The 20786-nt window shown below is 33.8% G+C and overlaps 1 protein-coding gene across 4 annotated transcripts in view; it reads right to left on the bottom strand.

Moving 5' to 3' along the window:
- LOC111060901 (xanthine dehydrogenase) overlaps window positions 1–20306 on the bottom strand; it is a 49727-nt gene extending 29421 nt beyond the window's left edge. For 3 of the 4 annotated variants that reach the window (XR_005571853.1, XM_039433060.1, XM_039433055.1), the window contains exons 1-8: window positions 19828–20238; window positions 18884–18933; window positions 17516–17682; window positions 10235–10395; window positions 7744–7903; window positions 6877–7099; window positions 6271–6500; window positions 2789–2891 (exon numbers count right to left, since the gene is read on the bottom strand). Coding sequence is in view for 3 of the 4 variants with exons in the window: in XM_039433060.1 (XP_039288994.1) it covers window positions 2789–2891; window positions 6271–6500; window positions 6877–7099; window positions 7744–7903; window positions 10235–10395; window positions 17516–17682; window positions 18884–18933; window positions 19828–19895 (1162 nt within the window). In the remaining variant the exon portion in view is untranslated. Of the gene's footprint in view, window positions 1–2788; window positions 2892–6270; window positions 6501–6876; window positions 7100–7743; window positions 7904–10234; window positions 10396–17515; window positions 17683–18883; window positions 18934–19827 lie in introns of all 4 variants that reach the window. The other variant, XM_039433046.1, reaches the window with a different exon arrangement.
- Window positions 20307–20786: the final 480 nt, after the last annotated feature.

The following is a 20786-nucleotide window of genomic DNA, read 5'->3' as shown; positions in this document are numbered from 1 at the left end:
ACCATTTAAAGATCAATATTAATTTTTTAATTCCAGATGTATTTAAGATGAAGCTTTGAAACTCGGTATGGCTCCATATGGGCAAACAGATGATTTTACAATGGTTTTCAGATGATAATGTTTGTCTTGTGAAAGTATTGTTGTTTCATTAAAAGTGAAGAACCAGATGTAGTGCTTCCTATTTCTTAGTCTCACGTTTCGTAGGTCTTATTTCTATCTTAAATTTCCAGTTTCAATATTTTCTTACGTTGCTTCTTCACAAATATTCAATTATTGTAATGGAATTTAGTTCGCTGGAGTACACCGATAGCAACCGAATGCGACCGAAGCAAGAAGAATGTATGCAGCTGCATTTCCAAACCGCCGTCTCCCTTCCGACAATCAATAATCAGTCAAATATCTCAAGAACCATTAGTCTTGAGTCAATTTTAAGGACATTGTTGGAAAGAGGACAAAATTTCACATTGATTTGAGGTATAAAACATGCCAAAGTCGATCACTTAGTAATATTTTTTAGCGGTCAAAGTTGAAAAAGAGTGATTTTTGAAGTTTTTTTGAAAACTTCAGACACATTTTTCTCGATTTTTTTTTCCAGGGTACGAAATAATTTTCATAGCGCAAAAACATCCTCTTTTGATTATCTTTCGAATGAGACCAAATACAGGTGTCTAGCTCAAATCCTCGAATCAGAATTTCAGTTTAAATTCGATTTTTTTTATTTAAAACGAGACTTATCTTGTTTGAGTGTGAATAATTGTCTACAATTTGATAGCTTTGTGTCGAGTGATTGAGGGCGTAAAAATATTTTTTCTATAGGAAATCTGGCTGAGAAATTCAATGAAACTGGTTAGAAATTCGTATCTGCAATTGTTATTGAGATACAAGTTGAAAAAAGTTCAAAGTCGAGTTAAAATCTAAACTTTTCAAACTCTTTTTTTCTTGATTTTTTTTCACGGTAACAATATTTTCCCAATAATGAAAAAACTTTGCCATTTTATAAACTATCGAATGAGTATAAATTTTCCCGGAAAATTTCAAAACTAGAGTGTTAAAAAATGAAAATTTTTAAGAAGAGCACCCTAAGGACATATTTTTGTTGTTTTAAATTCATACCATTGAGATTCAATTGAGTGAGAAGGAAAAATCAATCTGTTCATTAATAATGGCAAAGTTTTTTCATTATTGGAAAAATATTGTTACCGTGAAAAAAAAATCAAGAAAAAAGTGTTCTTCGAATTTCTAACCAGTTTCATTGAATTTCTCAGCCAGATTTCCTATAGAAAAAATATTTTTACGCCCTCAATCACTCGACACAAAGCTATCAAATTGTAGACAATTATTCACACTCAAACAAGATAAGTCTCGTTTTAAATAAAAAAAATCGAATTTAAACTGAAATTCTGATTCGAGGATTTGAGCTAGACACCTGTATTTGGTCTCATTCGAAAGATAATCAAAAGAGGATGTTTTTGCGCTATGAAAATTATTTCGTACCCTGGAAAAAAAATCGAGAAAAATGTGTCTGAAGTTTTCAAAAAAAACTTCAAAAATCACTCTTTTTCAACTTTGACCGCTAAAAAATATTACTAAATGATCGACTTTGGCATGTTTTATACCTCAAATCAATGTGAAATTTTGTCCTCTTTCCAACAATGTCCTTAAAATTGACTCAAGACCAATGGTTCTTGAGATATTGACGATTTAATGACTGGAAGTATGCCTACTTGAAAAATATCGAAAAATCTATATATCTCGAAAACGAAGGTCGATAGGAGAAAATTTTACTGAGAATTTTTTGTTGCAAATTGCATGCAGAATCTATGGTAGCCGGGGTTTACACCTTATCTGGGACACCCTGTATATATATAATATATATATATATATATATATATATATATATATATATATATAATATATATATATATATAATATATTTATATAAATTAAAACAGGAGACACGATATAGTCTTCTCGGTTGAGAAAGGAGACACAGTCTCCGAAAATTTCCCCCATTTCTAATGTAAGTTTTTAAGTGTTTTCAATCTATTTATATCGTGTCTTCTGTTTTAATTCATATTACAAACTTTAAAGTGTCTTCTATATATATATATATATATATATATAGATATATATATATATATATATATATAATATATATATATATATATATATATATATATCGTGTCTCCTGTTTTAATTCATATTACAAACTTTCTTACGTTTGAATATATACGTTATATTACGTTATATATATATAATATATATATATCAAACATTCTTATTTTGAAATATGAGGTTTATCATTTAGACTGTTTTGTAATTTTACTTCAGATGTTGGAAGCTAATTACCTCATTTCCTCATTACAAGGATACTTTTAATGATAAATTAAAAGTGCAAAGATTACACTTATTTATCGATAAGTTTCCTGCCAATGTACCAATCTGTGAAAAATTCAATATGAACATCATAGGCCTACATATTAGATCTGTAATGGAGTGATGTAATTAAAATTAAAATTAAATATATATATATATATATATATATATATATATATATATATAATTATATATATATATCAAACATTCTTATTTTGAAATAGGAGGCACAGCATCATACATATATGATGATGATGAAATGCTTGTTAAAGTACGAGTATAGTAGATAAAATATATAACCATAGAATATAACTATTATAAATAATATATAACTGAAGATAAAATATACGCACTGTAACATATCAATATCAAAATACTCAGCCTAATCAAGGATATAAATATTTGCACTTACCAATATTGAGCCGAGCACCAACAGTTTCAAAGATTAGAAAAACATCTGAAGGGAAATCTCTGTGTTGATGCTTTATCGATAAGTTTCCTGCCAATGTACCAGTCTGTGAAAAATTCAATATGAACATTATAGGCCTACATATTAGATCTGTAATGGAGTGATGTAATTAAAATTCAATATGCGACAGTGACCAAATAAGTTTGATTTGATTTTACTCAGTAAACTCAATAAAACGGACAATATTTCACAAGGAAAATTGACAATCGATATTTGAATTCATAGATTTTCTGGTTTATGTGTACGGTAGCAAAATTATTGTTCATAATGCTACACTCTGATCGATAATAAATGTGAATGAATATCGAAAGTTCATCAGATTCAACTCTTGTTCACATTATATAGCAGTTATTATTTAAAATATCGGGGCACCGAGCTTTGCTCGTTATTCATTTATTTATTGATAAACAGAACACAATTCTTCGAAATGAATGGGGAAGGAGAAACAGGCACAGCCCAAAACTGTTTTTCCCCGAATTTTGATTTATACACTATAAATGGTCCAAAAAGTAGGTTATGTTTCATACACTTTAATTCAGGTCCAATTTTCAGTCAAAATATTTAAAAACAGAAAAGTTCTAATTTAGATTGTTTACAAACCAAATTGAATAACAAAATAACACTCACTAAACACTTAAAACTGTAAAATAATGATTAACTTTGAATATTATGATATACTATAATTTAGAGTGATAAACCATGTCATGTCAACAAAGCAGATTATTTTGATAGTCTATTAAAATTTCTAGATAATATTTCTCGCGAGATACGGTAAGCTGTTTGAATGATTACACAGCAGCTGATCTCCCACACAGGCACACACATCTTCTGTTATCGACAGACGACGAAATCTGTTCTTCCAAAGATGAATATTATCCTTTTAATGTCCTTCAGAAAGTTTTTCCAGGGATGAGACCTAGTGCAATCGAATCTTTATGTTATAAACCTACTATGTTCTGAATTTCGTGAGAATCGTTAGAGCCGATTTCGAGATCCGGTGAAATACAAACATATAAACATCTGCACATCTAAACATATAAACAGAAATTGCTCGTTTAATAGTATAGGATATAGCATAGGCTACTGCTTATGAACTAATAGTAAAAATGTGAGTAGATCAGTAGATCCATAATAAAGGAAAGATAGCAAAAGAAGGCATAGGTCGGTTATGTTCAAAGCCGACTTTTTGATATCGCAAGCCGATATTACTGTCGAAAATTGTCGATTTATTTATTTATTCATTTATTTGCCATATCTGTTTATTCAACTTCCAACAGTACAGCACCAATATTTCAGGAATAATAGCAGAGAAAACATACATATAGAGAGGAAATATAAACAACAATATAAAATATTCGAATATCAGAAAATAATATAAGCAAAAAAGCAAAATCAAACAATTTTCATGACATAAGATTATTACAATTTTGGCCGGATGAGATTATAATAACGGCACAGTAGTATGAGAGATTGAAGCCTTACATTGATGAAATACTCGGTGACTACCAATGCGGCTTCAGGAAAGACAGGTCCTGTACAGATCATGTTTTCACGATACGTAAATCATGGAAAAGTGTTACGAATATAACGTAAATCTGCACCAACTGTATATTGATTATAAGCAAGCTTTTGATAGTGTCCAAAGAAATAAGCCATTTGAAATCATGATAGAATTCGAAATCCCACTGAAACTTGTACGTGTCACTTAAATGACTTTGCACAACACCAGGTATAAAGTTAAAGTTCAAGGAATACTGTCAAATGACTTCTTAGTAAACAAGGAGATGTACTTCTCAGGCACGGAGATGTACTTTCAGCCATGCTTTTCAATATAAGTCTAGAAAAGGTTATTAGAGGGATCACCATTAACCCAAGGGGAACGACTATGAATAGGATGATCCAATGCATGGCATACGCTGATGATGTAGTTTTGATAGCACGAAATAGACAAAGTTTGGAGACTGCATTTACTCATCAGCTCAATGAAACATCAGAACAAATAGGACTTTTAGAATAAATGACGGCAAAACGAAATATATGGCCAGCAGCAGAACACGACAAGCAGGTGAAATAAAAATAGAGAACTTTGTTTTTGGAAAGGTAGCAGAATTTAAATACCTCGGCTCTGTAATCACTTATGACAACAACGTCCAAGTCGATATAAAAGCAAAGATAGCTGCAGGTAATAAGTGCTATTTTGCCCTAAGCCAATTCCTTAGATCCAAAGTGCGAACGAAGAAGTTGAAAATTCAAATTTATGAAACAATAATAAAACCAGTTGTGTTGTATGGCGCAGAGTCCTGGGTTCTCACAAAGAAAGATGAAGATCTCTTGAGTACTTGGGAACGGAAAGTATTGAGAAAGATTTACGGACCAGTCTGTAACAATGGGGAGTGGATCGATAATAAGGACAAATCAAGAGTTACGTGACCTATACAAAAAAACAGAAATTGTTAACAAAATAAAATACAGGCGACTGAGTTGGTTAGGTCACGTAGAAAGGATGAGTGACTCAAGAGCAGTAAAGAAGGTCTTCAGCAGAGAAAATCCAGGAGGAAGGAGACTACGAGGACAACCACGAAAACGCTGGCTAGAAGATGTGGAATAATAAGATTTGAGGAGGTTGGGTGTCCGAGGTTGGAGAAGAAGAACTGGTGACAGAGAGGAATGGAGAGGCATCATAGAGGAGGTCAAGGCCCTCTAAACGGGCCGTAGCACCACGGAGTAAGCAGTAAGTATGAGGGACTACCAGCTTCATGTAAAAGAACGACTATAGGACTATTGGCTTGAGTTAACAATGAAATTTGGAACGCCCTACACCGTACCATGAGATATATTTTTAAATTATTTTCTCTCTATTATGGTAATACTAATAGAGTATAGGTGATGTAATAATGTGTAGAAGTGTACAAGTATAAGTTTCCAATATTTCTATGGAAGTATTCTAGTGGAATCATCAACGTTGCTTTTATTCAAAATAATCTTGAATTGTGCTATATATTGATTCATCAATCTGAACAATTTGCTCATCAAGCTACAGTTATTCATTGATTGAAAAAATACTATTATAAGGCTACTTATAGTCGCGTAGTGCAAAGAAGACCACTGGCTCGTTTTACCTCTTCAAAAGCATCAAGACGCTACTATGCATGTAGCAATAACATTCGATCACCCAACTGATTTTTTTGTATTCAGCTATTTGAGTCTACAATCTAGCATGCCAAAGCTAGCTCCAGTGCCGTGATTTCATAATTAGGAATACAGTAGTCAGTTATGCGCAGTTCGCTCCCTTCTACCACTGCCCACCCCCGCACTGAACAACTTGGTATCTCCTAATCAGTCTAATTCTGTAATGTAGGCCTATATGACTGTGTTCTATTGTGCATTCACTTTCAAGAAGTTTTGTCTTGATAGACTATACTCACATTTCGCACCGGAACACTGGCTATCAAATCAATATGGTCAGCCATCTGTTTCGTATAGCCAAACAGTTCACTTTTAGATTTAGAGACTGAATTGAAAAAAATCATGGTGTTGGTTAGAGATAAGTTGGCTCCCAGAGTCAATGAATCATTGCTCTCACTAGTAACGATCAGTTCACGAACCCCTTTGATGTCTATGAAGTGATTAATATCTCTTGTTGGACGATACACACCTAAAACAAAACAAAAATATAATTATTTTAACTCCAAACTACTTTGTAAAACCATTTCAAATTCATTTATTCCTTGTACAAATACATACAGTCATATAATATACACTATAATAAATGTATCTATAGTACATAAGAGCTTGAAGCTCACAAGAATATTGTCTGATCATGAGCTTGCATTTTGTAAAATTTTAAAGTTTCAATTTTTTATTTACAAGTACGTTTTTCATACTTGAAGATACTTTGTGTTTCCTACTCTGCTAGTAGCCTATTTTGGATAACATTCCAAAACCTAGATTAGATATTGCCTGATAATTGTTGAAATAATCCAATAAAGTTAGTAGCCTTAATTAGATTTTAGAGTGATTTTATAATTTACCATAGGACGTGTTTCCACCAACAAGCATGTATGATCCATCATCGACCATCTCAAGTATTTCAAACAACTCTTTGACAGATTTCACCCGATACCAGTTTTTACCATCATTAGTTTCTAACTTGAGTCTGCTTTCATCCAGTAGTGGATCAATGCTTCTGTCACATGAATTGCCGCATGATGCTAGACATTCCTCCTTTGTTCTTGGACAAATAACTGACAGTTCCTGCAAGTATGAAATATATAACTTACAGTGACACTAAAATAAAAGGAATAATGAATTTTAAAGTTTCATTACCTAAAGGTTTCTTTTCCACTATCATATCCCTACAATAAATTTTTGGTTTTACTAATATTGTTCTCCATGTAAAATAAATAGGGCTTACCCTACAACACTACACAATTTATAATTTTACTGTATTTCTACAATTTAGAACCAACGGTTGCGCTTTTGTCATTATTGAATGTTCAATACCTTATAGCTCCTTTTTTGCAGATTCAAACTTTTTATTAGGTTTATATAGTAGCCTACCGTACCTACTGACACGTTACTATAGCATATTCATATATGACTATAATAATAAAATAATGAAGTTTTGTCAGCACTTATCCATTTACATATTTTAACCAGTGGTTATATCAGTCAAATTATTCTATTGAATTATTAGAATTATGATGAATAAATAATTATTATGAGTGAAGATTCACATTGAATATTTTTTATCATTTCAAGTCACTACCGAGAAGTGCAATATATTTTCAAATTGTACAATTTGCAAGTCTTCAATAAATAAAGCTGCACAATGAATTAAATTATTAAAACGTGAATAAAGGAATAAATAATTCAAAAGGGTTATTCAATTCTTTCACCTCAATGTCAACACATTTTTTCACTAGTTCTTTGCTAGCATCCTTGGCAAGAGACTTGAATGAATCCAAAATTGGTCTATAGCCTGTGCATCTACAAATGTTCCCTCCAAATGAATTTTCAACTTCACTCATGGAAATACCCTTGTTCTCTTGAAGTAAGCTGCAACATGAGAAGATAAGCGTGAATTACTTATTCGATAGATATCATTCCTACCCATAGACAAACAAACGTTACAGTAACATGAATGTAACACTGTTACTATGCTACGAAACATATTAAAGTAACAGTAACGTTACAGGTCATGGTAAAATGAATGGGTGATGCTATTACTTTACACTTTATCTTACAGTTATGTGACACAGTAACCTTACAACATGTAATATTTTGGACAACATTATGACTTTCTTACAGCATTTTGGAGAGAAATGGCACAGGCTCAGCCTAGTTCTTCCTCCAAGGTCATAACTATATAGTGACCCCCTGGGATGTAAAACTCGCTGAAGAACTGAAGTATTGTAATCTTTGAAACCCGCAACTTTTAATTACCGTATATAGAGTTGAGGAAAATCCTGGAAACATCTAAAAATTTCTCTAACAAGAATAATTTAACAGGTTTCATTGGAAATCCTATTTGAATACCGGTATTGAAAAATTACTCTGTCGCTTTAACATCTTTAACCCTCATATGAATCCAAATTCAATTTTGAAATTGAAATGAGAAGGTGAGTCATGTGATACATGATTTCGATGAAGAGTTCCAAGAGAAAATGAATGGTGGAAACCGCACATTGATATCTTAACCCGTATCAGTTTGTTGATGTAAAACTTGTAAATTCTGTTGTATAATCATGCACCAGCTGAAATCATGTGTCAGCGCATGAAAGACTGTCTGTGTGATAGCTTCCAAATAGCCGCAGGTGATGTTATGGATAAATGAGTGGAAAAACTGTAGTAATTGCAGTCAATGGATTATTCAGTTGACTAAATCACAACAATTTTTTCTCATGCACTCCAATGTTATTTTTATATCCTGAAAAAGAATGAAGGAAAAGTGTTGCACAATTTTGTTATCCAACGAACTTGACCTGTGAGAAGGTTCGAAGAATACCGTACGTGTTTGAAGCTGATTGATCAATTCTTTATAAACTTGTTTTAGAACATACAAACAGACGGACAACGATTTTGGCCTTCAGTAAATCAAAAGTGAGAGCTCGTTCAATTATTATTGTTATAGTGTTTTGTACAATAAATGTAGCCTAATTTTAATGTCGAAGTTACAGTTAGGGTACGTACCATAGAATCAGTACCGTACCGGTAACCGTTACGTTACATAATGTTGGGTACCGTAACATTAACGTTACCATGCAACATTACAGTTATATTTTTTGTAACGTAATATCACCCGATTATTCACTTATAACTGTAATGTGATTGTTATTTTTTGTTTAACACAAACATGCAGTCAATTATTTATGAAAATAATCATTTCAGAATACTTACTGACTGGAGTAGCATTCTTTATGGTGTCGTGCACCCATGATTTTCAACAGTCACTTTGGTTCTAAACCCGCTAGTCCGGGTTGACACCCGATTAAATTATTGCAGTCGATATTCTTTATAGGTAAATATTTTTTGAGAGAGATTATTTGCTGAAGAGATAGTGTCAACAAGTAGGCTTATAAGATTTATAAATCTCATCAGAATTTCAGTCAAGTCAATCAAAAATCTAATTTTGATAATGAATTTAGAACCTTTTCATATATTATAGTATTGATAAGCTATGTATTCAGCCCTATAAAATAGACCGCGAATGAATTGGAAGAAGAAGAAGAAGAAACATTAAAAAAATAATCAATTTCAATTATGAAAGTCTATTATTAGAAAAAAAAAAAATTTTCTTTTTTACCTATAAAATATGAGTGATTACTTTTAACAAGAATGAACAGTTAATATTATATCAGGGTATAGGCCCACCGGTACTCTACAGAAAGTAGTAGCATAGAATAAAACAAAGAATGAAACGTATACGTTTTTTTCTGGTACCGTGGCAAGGTGGAGAATCTGTAACGCTGTTTTCCCATCTTTCTCCACCCGTCATTAAAACGTGTACGGTACCGTACCTTTCTATATCTGTTTGTCTATCTTAAACACTTTATAACACCACAGGTATATTAAGTTGAAGCAAAATATATAAATATTTCTTTTTTACCTATAAAATATGAGTGATTACTTTTAACAAGAATGAACCGTTAATATTATATCAGGAATAGGCCTACCGGTACTCTACAGAAGGTAGTAGCATAGAATAAAACAAAGAATGTAACGTATACGTTTTTTCTGGTACCGTGGCAAGGTGAAGAATCGGCAACGCTGTTTTCCCATCTTTCTTCATTCGTCATTAAAACGTGGACCTTACTTTATAAATGTTTGTCTATCTTAAACACTTTATAACACCACAGGTATTAAGATGAATATAAACGATCACTCTACCTATACATGTTCATGACCATGCCTGGACTGCAGTATCCACACTGAGTTCCATTATTCGAAGCCAAACGACTTTGTATTTTGCCAAAACCTTTGGATGAGCTTCCAAGAGCTTCGACTGTTTCAACCGCCCATCCATGACAGTTGTAAATTGGAGTTAAACACTAGAATAGAATAAATAATGGATTGAAAAAATGTTTCCCTTGAGAAATAATTAAAGGGATAAAATCAGACTACATTTCAAAGCAAAATTAACTATGAAATAAATAAAATATACAGAAAACAAAATAAAGTATTTTTAACCCTTGACTGGTTTGGCAAAAAATAGAATGCAACCTTCTTTGGTGGGGTCAGAATTGATCAAGTTTCTCAAGGACTGTAATCAAACCATTTGCATAAGAACAATATTATATTTTATCTTCTAGCACTTATATCTATATAAATAGATTGCTTGTTGATTTTGATCACAATTCCATCATTCTATAACAGTTTCAAAATAATAGATGAAAAGAATACAAGTTTTTTTACTTCTTGATAAATAGATTTTTTCGAAAATTCAAATATCACCAATTTAAAACTGTCTAAATCTCTTTACACTTAACGGCTGATATCATCAACCTGAAAACATAGAAAAACCTTGATGCAACATATTTGCCATTTTTTCTTTTAAAATAACAGGGTTTTTATGTCGATATGCAAGCACGGCCCTAGGAACTTTGCCGCTCTGGGCGAGATCGGCAACCGCCGCCCCTCTTCACAAGTATCCCATCTGATTGTTAATCCCGGGTTCCACCCCTTCCTCGAGCGATCGCCTAACTATTGTGTCTCCGCTGTGATGCGATCGCGCCATTCGCACCACAGAGTCTCAGTAAACTCTAAATAATTATATACTAGGAGTCCCAAGCAGGCACGGCCCTAGGAACTTTGCCGCCCTGGGCGAGATCGGCAACCGCCGCCGCTCTTCACAAGAGTATCCCATCTGATTGTTAATCCCGGGTTCCACCCCTTCCTCGAGCGATCGCCTAACTATTTGTGTCTCCGCTGTGATGCGATCGCGCCATTCGCACCACAGAGTCTCAGTAAACTGAGTCCCAAGTGTAAATAGCACATTTTCAAATTATTTTTGTTTCATAAACTGTTTTATGTTCTCGGTTACAGATATCCTATTATATTAAGCGAGCAATTTCTGTATATCTGTTTATATTATTATATTTTTATATCTGGTTATTTATGTTCAACGGATCTCGAAAACAGCTCTAACGATTTTCACGAGATTTGGAACATAGTAGGTTTATGATATGAAAATTCGATTGCACTAGGTCTCATCCTTGGTAAAACTCGCTGAATGACATTCAAAAGGATAATTCATCCTTGGCTGAAACAGCTGAGACTTTCGGCGTCTATGGATGGTAAAAAGTGAGCGAGTGATTCTGTGGAAAATAAAATTATCGCATCTCCGAAATTCATAAGCTGACGTATAACCAGCTGTTAAATATAAACATGATTATTTTAGAGAATTGTGTTCTGTTTATCAATAAAATATCGGGGCACCCAGCTTCGCTCGTTATTTCTATTTATTGATAAAAATAACACAATTCTCTAAAATAATCGTGTTTATATTCCACAGCTGGCTATACGTCATCTTATGAATTTCGTGGATGCGATATTTTGATTTTTCAAATACTCAAACGCTCACTCACTTTTTTACTATCCACAGACGACGAAAGTTTCAGCTGTTACTTCCAAGGATGAATTATCCTTTTAATGTCGTTCAGCGAGTTTTCCCAAGGATGAGACCTAGTTCAATCGAATTTTTATATCATAAACCTATTATCTTCCAAATTTCCAATAAGAGAGAATTCCAGAACCAAATTCTTCATGCAAAATTCCCTTGTGGCCCAAAAACCTCGTCTTTTCGGTTCATTTTCCAGTTTTCAATTATTTCCGCCAAAATCAGTGATCGAACAGAAAAACTTGCTCTCACCTTTTTTCAAGATTATAAAATTCTAAATGAAATGAGATCATTCGGAACTCTCTATCTCCAATGAGAACTGAGTTATGATTTTTCAGAAATGAGTTAAATTTTAAGAAAAAAAATCAATTTTGATCATATTTAGTATTTGATTAACAATATATCTCGATTATTACAATCTTGATGTGAAATTCAAAATCCCTCGGGGCGTAATTTTGTGCTCTATAAACTGAGACTAGGTAGAGCGCTTTATCTCATATAGATTTCCAGGTACACCTGACAACAATGCTCCTTGTATTGTGAAAAAAACACCTAATTTTCAGCTTCAATCATCATCACCATTAATATTGTCCTCACAGTGATATTTTGCACAATGATATAAGTTCATGAGATTATGTTCTATGAGAATCATCCGTTAGATGCACTTCATATCTTTATTCCCTAGTAGAGAGGCGCGCTCAAGGATAACTCAGTACTCATTGGAGATAGAGAGTTCCGAATGATCTCATTTAATTCAGAATATTATAATCTTGAAAAAAGATGAGAGCAAATTTTTCTGTCCGATCACAGATTTTGGCGGAAATAGCTGAAAACTGGAAAGTGAACCGAAAATACGAGGTTTTTGGGCCACAAGGGAATTTTGCATGAACAATTTGTTTCTGGACTTCTCTTATGTACCCAAATAATATATTAAAAAATCAGAACTACAATGTAAATCGCAAGCACCAATGTATAATAGTGACTGGACAAGTAACAAAATATATCTGATTAAACTATTTTTATGTTCATGTTCAAAACAGGTACACAATAAGAAAACAGGCTGTGCAAAGGCTGAAAATAAACTTTCTACTGGTGATATTTTTCAAGTTTTTCTATTCGTATATTATCAAGCTATCAAGTCTCCCCCTGTGGGTTGGGGGAGCTTTGAGTCGATCATCGTACTCAAGAATGTGTTGAAAACCAGAATTCACCCACAGTATCCATGCTTGTCGTAGGAGGCGACTGAAATGGACCTCAAGGCAACTCCAGAAGTTGCCTTGCCTTCAAACCCACGGGATCTGCCCCATCAGGGCAGTTTCGGAGGGGCAAAAAGAAAAACCCAAGAGACCAGAGATGGGTGAAACTCCAGGCACAAATGTGGGTCAATGGGCTGAATCAAGGGTGGCCAGGTGCCCTAGAGGCAATTTGGTAACTCCTCCTTCAGCGGAAGGACCTACAATGGAGCCAGGAGTGGAACTCACATAGGTCACGAGTTAGTGGGTGGAAAGACCAAAACTCACCACTGCCCAGAGAAGGGCGGCCATTCATGCAAAACTTCTTCGGAGAGGTGAGGCTTTTGACCCTGCAGAGTCTCGGAGGGGCAAAAAGAAAAACCCAAGAGACCAGAGATGGGTGAAACTCCAGGCACAAATGTGGGCCAAGAGGCTGGGTCGAGGGTGGCCAGGCGCCGGGCGCCCTAGAGGCAGTTTGGTGTCCCCTTTCTCAGCGGAAGGACCTACAAAAAGACCAGGAGTGGAACTCACGTGGGTCACGAGTTTTGGGTAGAGTGACTAAACCTCACCACCGCTCAAAGAAGGACGGCCATTTAGGCAAAACTTCTTGGGAGAGGTGAGGCTTCTGACCCTGCAAAGTTTCGGAGGGGCGAAAAGAAAAAACCTAAGAGACCAGAGATGGGTGAAACTCCAGGCACAAATGTGGGTCAAGTGGCTGAGTCAAGGGTGGCCGGACGCCCTAGAGGCAGCTTGGCCATCCCTTCCTTAGCGGTAGGACCTTCAAAGAAGGCCAGGAGTGGAACTCACGTAGGTCACGAGGACTAATCAGTCTGAAGAGACTGCAAAGCATATCACACTGGATTGCAACAAACAACCGGGTGATGAATGGGATGTTAGTATAGGGAAAAACTCCTGGTTTTTGTAAAGAACACAGGTATTGGTTTGCCCAACTAACATACTACTTGGGAACACAATAAGCTTTGGTTGACCTGTGGGGTTCTTTGAACCTTTGGATCCTTGAATCTGTCCCTTCAAAACAATAAACAATAAGCTATCAAAATGAATAAGTTTTCTTGGGAGAACATTTTTTTCCAATCATTACTTTTAAAGAACATGAGCGCCTAAAGTTTAAACTTTTGGGACAGAACATTTCAAAATCGGTACGAGATAAATCCATGAAATTCAAATGATAAATTCATCATGGTATTGTTGATTGAATAAAACAAAAGTTTTCTAAAAATATCAATCTTTGAGAAAGTTATTCAATTTACTAAATCTGACCAAAAATAACATTTAGTTGAGTTTTTTTGTAAATTGAATAACTTTCTCAAAAATTGATATTTTCAGAATTTTTTTCAAGATTTTCTTGCTTTATTCAATCAACAATACCATGAAGAATTTATCCTTTAAATCTCATGGATTTATCTCTTACCAAATTTGAAATGTTCTGTCCCAAAATTTTAAACTTTAGGAGCTCATATCTCAAAAATTAATGATCGGAAAAAAATGTTTTCCCAGGAAAACTTTTTCATTTAAATAGCTTGATAATATACAAATCGAAAAACTTTGAAAAATATCACCAGTAGAAAGTCTATTTTTAGCCTTTGCACAGCCTTAAGACATAGACTGCAACAGAGTATTAGGCCTACTTAACTTGTTAAGTAATTAAAACTACAATTTCTACAAGTTTGTTTAACACACCTGTTTAATTAAGTAGAACTCGTCTGACCTTTGCATGGGGAAATTCCTTCACCAATTCTTCAAGATCTGGGAATTGAAATATTTTATGTTCGCTGGACCACTCAGACGTTCCTGGGACATTGTTGATATTAGAAAAGCCTTAATTAGCTAGACGTTGGAAAACCTTCTTATATAATTTTACTATTCACATTTGATATCATGAATATATATTATGTATTTGTATTTTAAAATTTTCCCTTCCTTAAAATTTGCCGCCCCCAAAATCTGCCGCCCTGGGCGGCCGCCCGGTCCGGGCACCCCTGGGGCCGAGCCTGTAGATATGCTGTTATATTCAGTCAAGATACGGGGTATCTGTTAGCAATAACACCATAGAGAAACAATAGCGTAAGTAAAACTTACTTAAAATCATGCTATTGTTAGCGTAAGTAAAACTTACTTAAAATCATGCTATTGTTTCTCTATGATAATACTAAGTTAGTTTCCTCATAAACAGGTTAAATAATTTTGATCAATTGAGACAACCTTCCATCATCATTACTTAATTGATGGGGCATCAGTCCAATTGACGTACAGGTCTGCATCTTCATTGGAGAGTGCAAGCAAACTATCAAACTGTTATGATTTTATTTTAGGTAGGTTTCAAACCACCGAGAAGCGATTTTACAACTCATGAATCATGATTCAGAAGAGTTGGTATTCCCACCAGAAGTATCAGCTTATCTAAGCGATAGCCTATCAGAGCGACCACTGAGTCGAACGCTCCCCGCATCTTCTTCAAAGAAATTCTCACTCTCAATCATTACATAGAAAACAATCTAAACGACTTTCAGATGCTACAAACGCCGACAATGTTTATAAATAATATAGCTCCCATTGAAACTATAATGAAATATGTATAAGTACGGTAGCTAGTTTGGTGGAGTCAGGGCTGCCCCAGAGTGTTCTAAGCATAAAACAGGAAACGACAAAGATATTATGACACTACTGCTCTCTAGTACTGGTGGATACTGAGAATACATATAAAGTGACAGCGCTTAGGCTGTCCTAGAAAGGGAAGTAATCGTAACAATTAGGCCTATTGTATTTATCTGGGGTCAAAATGACCCCACCAAACCAGTCAAGGATTCACTTTTTTAGTAGCCTATCTTCTAAGAAATAGAATGAGTTCTAAATTTTCATCCAAAGAGGATGAAAGGCGAATTTGATGAGAGTATCTTGTACTTGAAACAAATGATCAAATGAAGGCTTGCTATTGTTTACGTGAAAATTAATTGAGTTTGTTATGTGACATGCATCTAATTTTAATTAAATCGCAAATGGAAATAGCGTCATGAATCAGTGCTTTCCAAACCAGCCGTAAAGAGACACATGGACTGACGTACACATATATAGCATACCAATAACTCATTGCATGTGCAGTGCACTGTGTGCTATATATAGAAGTATGTCGTGGAAGAGGAAATTGAACTAGACCCACTTGCTATATAATTATACAATTATTCCTATTAACTTATTATGTATCTTGAGGAGTATAGGGAGGCTCAAACTTGATCTGTCTGTAAGGTTTTGTGGGATACAATTAAATATAGGCTTCCGTAACTGTATACTGAGTATAATGAAACTGAGTTGTTAGAGTTTACGAGTTATCAACAACACTAATATTAACAGATGGTACATTGGTATAAATATAAGGCTACTGTATATATTATTGAAACTTCATCAGGCCACGTACAGTAGCGGCATCGTCGACGATGGTCGTAAAATCTTGGAAATCTTTAGACCTCAATTATGTTATTAAAATGACATAAAATTGACCATAAACATTATGGTTCTCAGTTATTCTTTGCAAATATAAACTTAATGCAGTAGATATTTTTTACATCTCAATTTTACTATTTCAAAACAACATAACGAGGGTGAATACCTATATTAGGTGCACATATAAATATATCACTGCGTACAATGTTGTGCAATTAATTTGTATTGGATTCTTGGTTCTATATACATATTGAGACTATAGGTTACATAACTTCAACTCCATGAACTATATATATGAGTCGTTAGATACCAGGAAAGCTTTACATTTATAATAATTGTTATTTTTTCCTTGATGCGCCTTATACTCTTCTAGCATATAGCCTATTGAAATGTTACAATTTGTTGAGCAATAGTATATTGACTAGATTCAACTTTATAAGATATTGTAATGCTACGGCACATAAAAAATAATGAATTTACATTATAATGATAGGTAGGAGTATCATAGCCTATAGCGATCATATAGGCCTATTGCGTCCTTGTTTTCACTTTCATCAAGTTTTCAGCCTGATAGGCCCAGAATATACTAATATGAAAATAGAGTATAAATGATAATATAGATTAAGAATGGAAAAAGATCACTGGAATGATTTGATGTTATTTTTTTGTAGCGAAACTTGACATAAATAGGCTGAGCTTATAGTCAATCAGAGTCTAATGTGTAGAAGAACAGAATAACCATAGAGTAGAGATAATGTTTAGTTCATTTGTCTATTCATTTATCTCTGACAACAATAATATACATTTGATAATAATATTTGCCCTCAACAAACCTATCTATTTGCCTCTGACTGAACTTACAGAGTTGACAGCGATAGTTGTTGATTTGCCAGTCTGTGGATTGGGTATAGTAGCGGCAACAATGCATGCCCCACATCCTCCTTCTTCGCACATATATTTGGTTCCCTTCAGGTTTGCATGATCTCTGATGAAGGTGTTGAGAGTTATGTAGATTGGCAATCCAGATGCTGAATTAACAAGACAGAAAGAGTTTTATTTACTTTTACGATAGATGAACTCTTCAAACTTATTAGTAAACTACTATAAGTCCTAACTCAATTAAGTAGCCCGTAAATGAAATATTAAAACCCAAAAAGTTAATACTAGGTACTTAACACTGTGGAAAGATAGAAACCATTAATTTATATAGACTAATAGCTTATATTAAATCATTTTAGCCCCAACCAAATAAATTGATTGAAAAATAGGCTTCCGCATTATTTATTGTATCAATATATTATATATAAATAATAATACAATAATAATTAATTATTTTCTGTTACATTACTTGAATTTCACTTCTCAATAAACTGAATTCATAGAGAGCATTACATAATTATTGCAATACGGCTCTTATCTATAGATGTCCATAATCGTTAGAAGCTAGCTGTCACTAATATTACACTTTTATGTCAACCTAAAGCTTATCATAAGGTACAGATCCAAAGTCACGACTAATTTTTGTTCCTACCTCAACAGTCATTTTGTAGGCCAAATAATGTTCAGCACTATAGTGAGGTCCACGTTATAATGACAGTATTTGATCAACTTTGGTTTTGCTATCCTTGTCTATCATTTGACAAAGCCGGTGGTACTATCCTTTTCCAGGTCCACAACGATGCCAATTATGTTTTTGACAGTGTAAAAATATAATTAATGCAGAGAATCGGCATCACTATTCTTCTATCTTTATCCACTGCCATTATAGCGTGGACCTCACTATAGTCTTATCTACTGATAAAAACCAGTCAGTCGGTATACAACCTGCTAATGAGGCGCGCATAATGCCAATATCAATATGAAAAATAATTATTATTTTAGTAAATGAGAATGAAGATGCACATTTGAAATAGATAAATTCCACCTACCATTCAGGCGTAATAGTCAGGCCTATTTAAAGGATTAATAGTATTATGACTTTTGAAATGAAAGTATAGGTCACTAATAATAATGATAATATATTATTATAATGTCTGTATCACTAGGCTATTTGAAAATCCAGAAAATGAATTGTCACACATCATGAAAACTTAGTTTTCAAAAATTGAAAAGTTTTGATGACAATAAAAATGCAATAGCCTAACGTAATTTCAATAAACAACTAGTTCATTATTGCAATTGGATGAGTTAATAATTTTATTAGTAAAAAAAGTACTGAAGTACACCTACCTCGATATTCTTTGCCATTAATCTTAAAAGCCACTTCATTTTCGGAAACTCTGTAATCATATAGGTATGAAAATCACTTATACTCGATAATTATTTAAAATTTCTAATTATTAGAAATTCAATTGCATTTTCAATAGTCTCACCAACTCATTTTCTAAAACAATGTTCATCCACGATAAGAAAAAATATTGTAGGAGGGCCTAAGAAATAGGTAGTCTATGAGATGTTGAATATAAATTTTCTGAGAATTATCGTAATTCAAGGAAGGTTTAAAATTGTATACGGTACACAAAGTAATTTGTAAAAATAGAAGAAGTTATAAGTTATGAATTATTTATACATGTACACTACTCGTCAATATAATAATTATGGTACTCATTGAAGATAGGATTTTGTATAGTCAGAGTAAAGATACTATTTAATTGTCTAGATATACCTAGATTATTTGTCTCTGGTATCGTCAAGTAATTTTTCCATCACCATTGTTACTTGGCTATAATTTATAATTCTTTTTTCAACATTATTTTTCACTTATTTCTCAATTTATCGGATTATTACAGCCCACTGTTCTCAGTTAGTTTTCACACGCAGCAAACAAGATTTTTCTTGAAATTAATCTACCGTACATAAAAATTACTTCTGCAAGTTTTGCTTGTAGGCTACAGTTTGAATTTTTTGTGCATTGTTATATTACTATTATTTTTTCTACAATCAAATAATTCAGACCAATAAAGGCAACGACAAACAGCTGGGAATCTACCAGTAGACTATATGAAACTATATTGCTGAAAAGTTTGAAAGTAAGCCTAGCATTCTTCTCTCATAGTAACAGTTTTTTCAATTACAGTAACTACCGGTAGCAATTTATGTAACTTGAAGCTTTTTCATTTAAAAAAACAATATATATTTACATTAATTATTAATATATTCTTAGGCCTACTCACTTCTTATTTTCAGGAGGCTGGGCATCTTCTTCATCTCCTTTAGACCAGGATCCTCCTGGTGGGCTCATTTTGACACTCAGTTTTATCACTCTCAATGCAAGACCGACCCAGATATCCTAGGTATCCCTTTCCCAATTCACTGTATACTTATCGACTTGCTTGAACAAGAGGTTCAAGTCAAGATGTGTAAAGGAATTAGAATTTGAATAATAGGCCAATTTAAGAAAACAACATATCCACAGTAAAGTCGGCCTACCGTTCTGCACTTTCTATTGAGGTGCACTGGAGCCTCCTAATGATTCATTGAACTCATGACCTCGGAACCAGGCACTACTCCAGATCTTCGCTACAAAATCAAAAACAAGAATGCCGAGTTGCCTTGTGGAGTTGAATGCTAACCATCCGATCCAAGTGAACGTTGCATGGCGTGAAGTGCTATAGCCAATAATAATGTTATTCTACTCATCCCCACTCAAACTCACTCTAATCGTGATAGTGAGACGCCTAATCACTATACAGCAGGCAACAAACGCAACATATTTGGTGGGAGAGTTGTCTTGTCTAGTCACTTGTTATCTTTGTGTGTCTGAAGATTGAACATCCAAAGCCAAGTTGCTTTTAACGTAGGCTGGTAGGACTGCTATTCTAGTCATATTTAATTGACAATATACTTATCTATCAGCAGAGAAAACTCCTATAATTCTGTGCTATCAGTTAAATTCATTAACATGGAACTTCAGCAAAATGATCTGCTAAGTGAATGAAGAAATAACTGGTCTGTGTATTAAATGCTAAGAGCGTAGATTGATGATAGGCTTAATATTATCTACATAAAAAACTATCCAGCACGTAACCCGTGCTTTGCACTGGGTGAAATTTTGTGTTGTGAAATTCGTTCTCCTTATATCCAGGAGACATAAAAAAAATAATTTATTATTTTGTCAAAATTACATGAATAA

Source organism: Nilaparvata lugens, chromosome 1, assembly GCF_014356525.2.
Source record: "Nilaparvata lugens isolate BPH chromosome 1, ASM1435652v1, whole genome shotgun sequence".
Lineage (NCBI taxonomy): Eukaryota > Metazoa > Arthropoda > Insecta > Hemiptera > Delphacidae > Nilaparvata > Nilaparvata lugens.
Note: the sequence above shows the minus strand (reverse complement) of the source record. Positions and strands in the feature narration are given on the sequence as shown.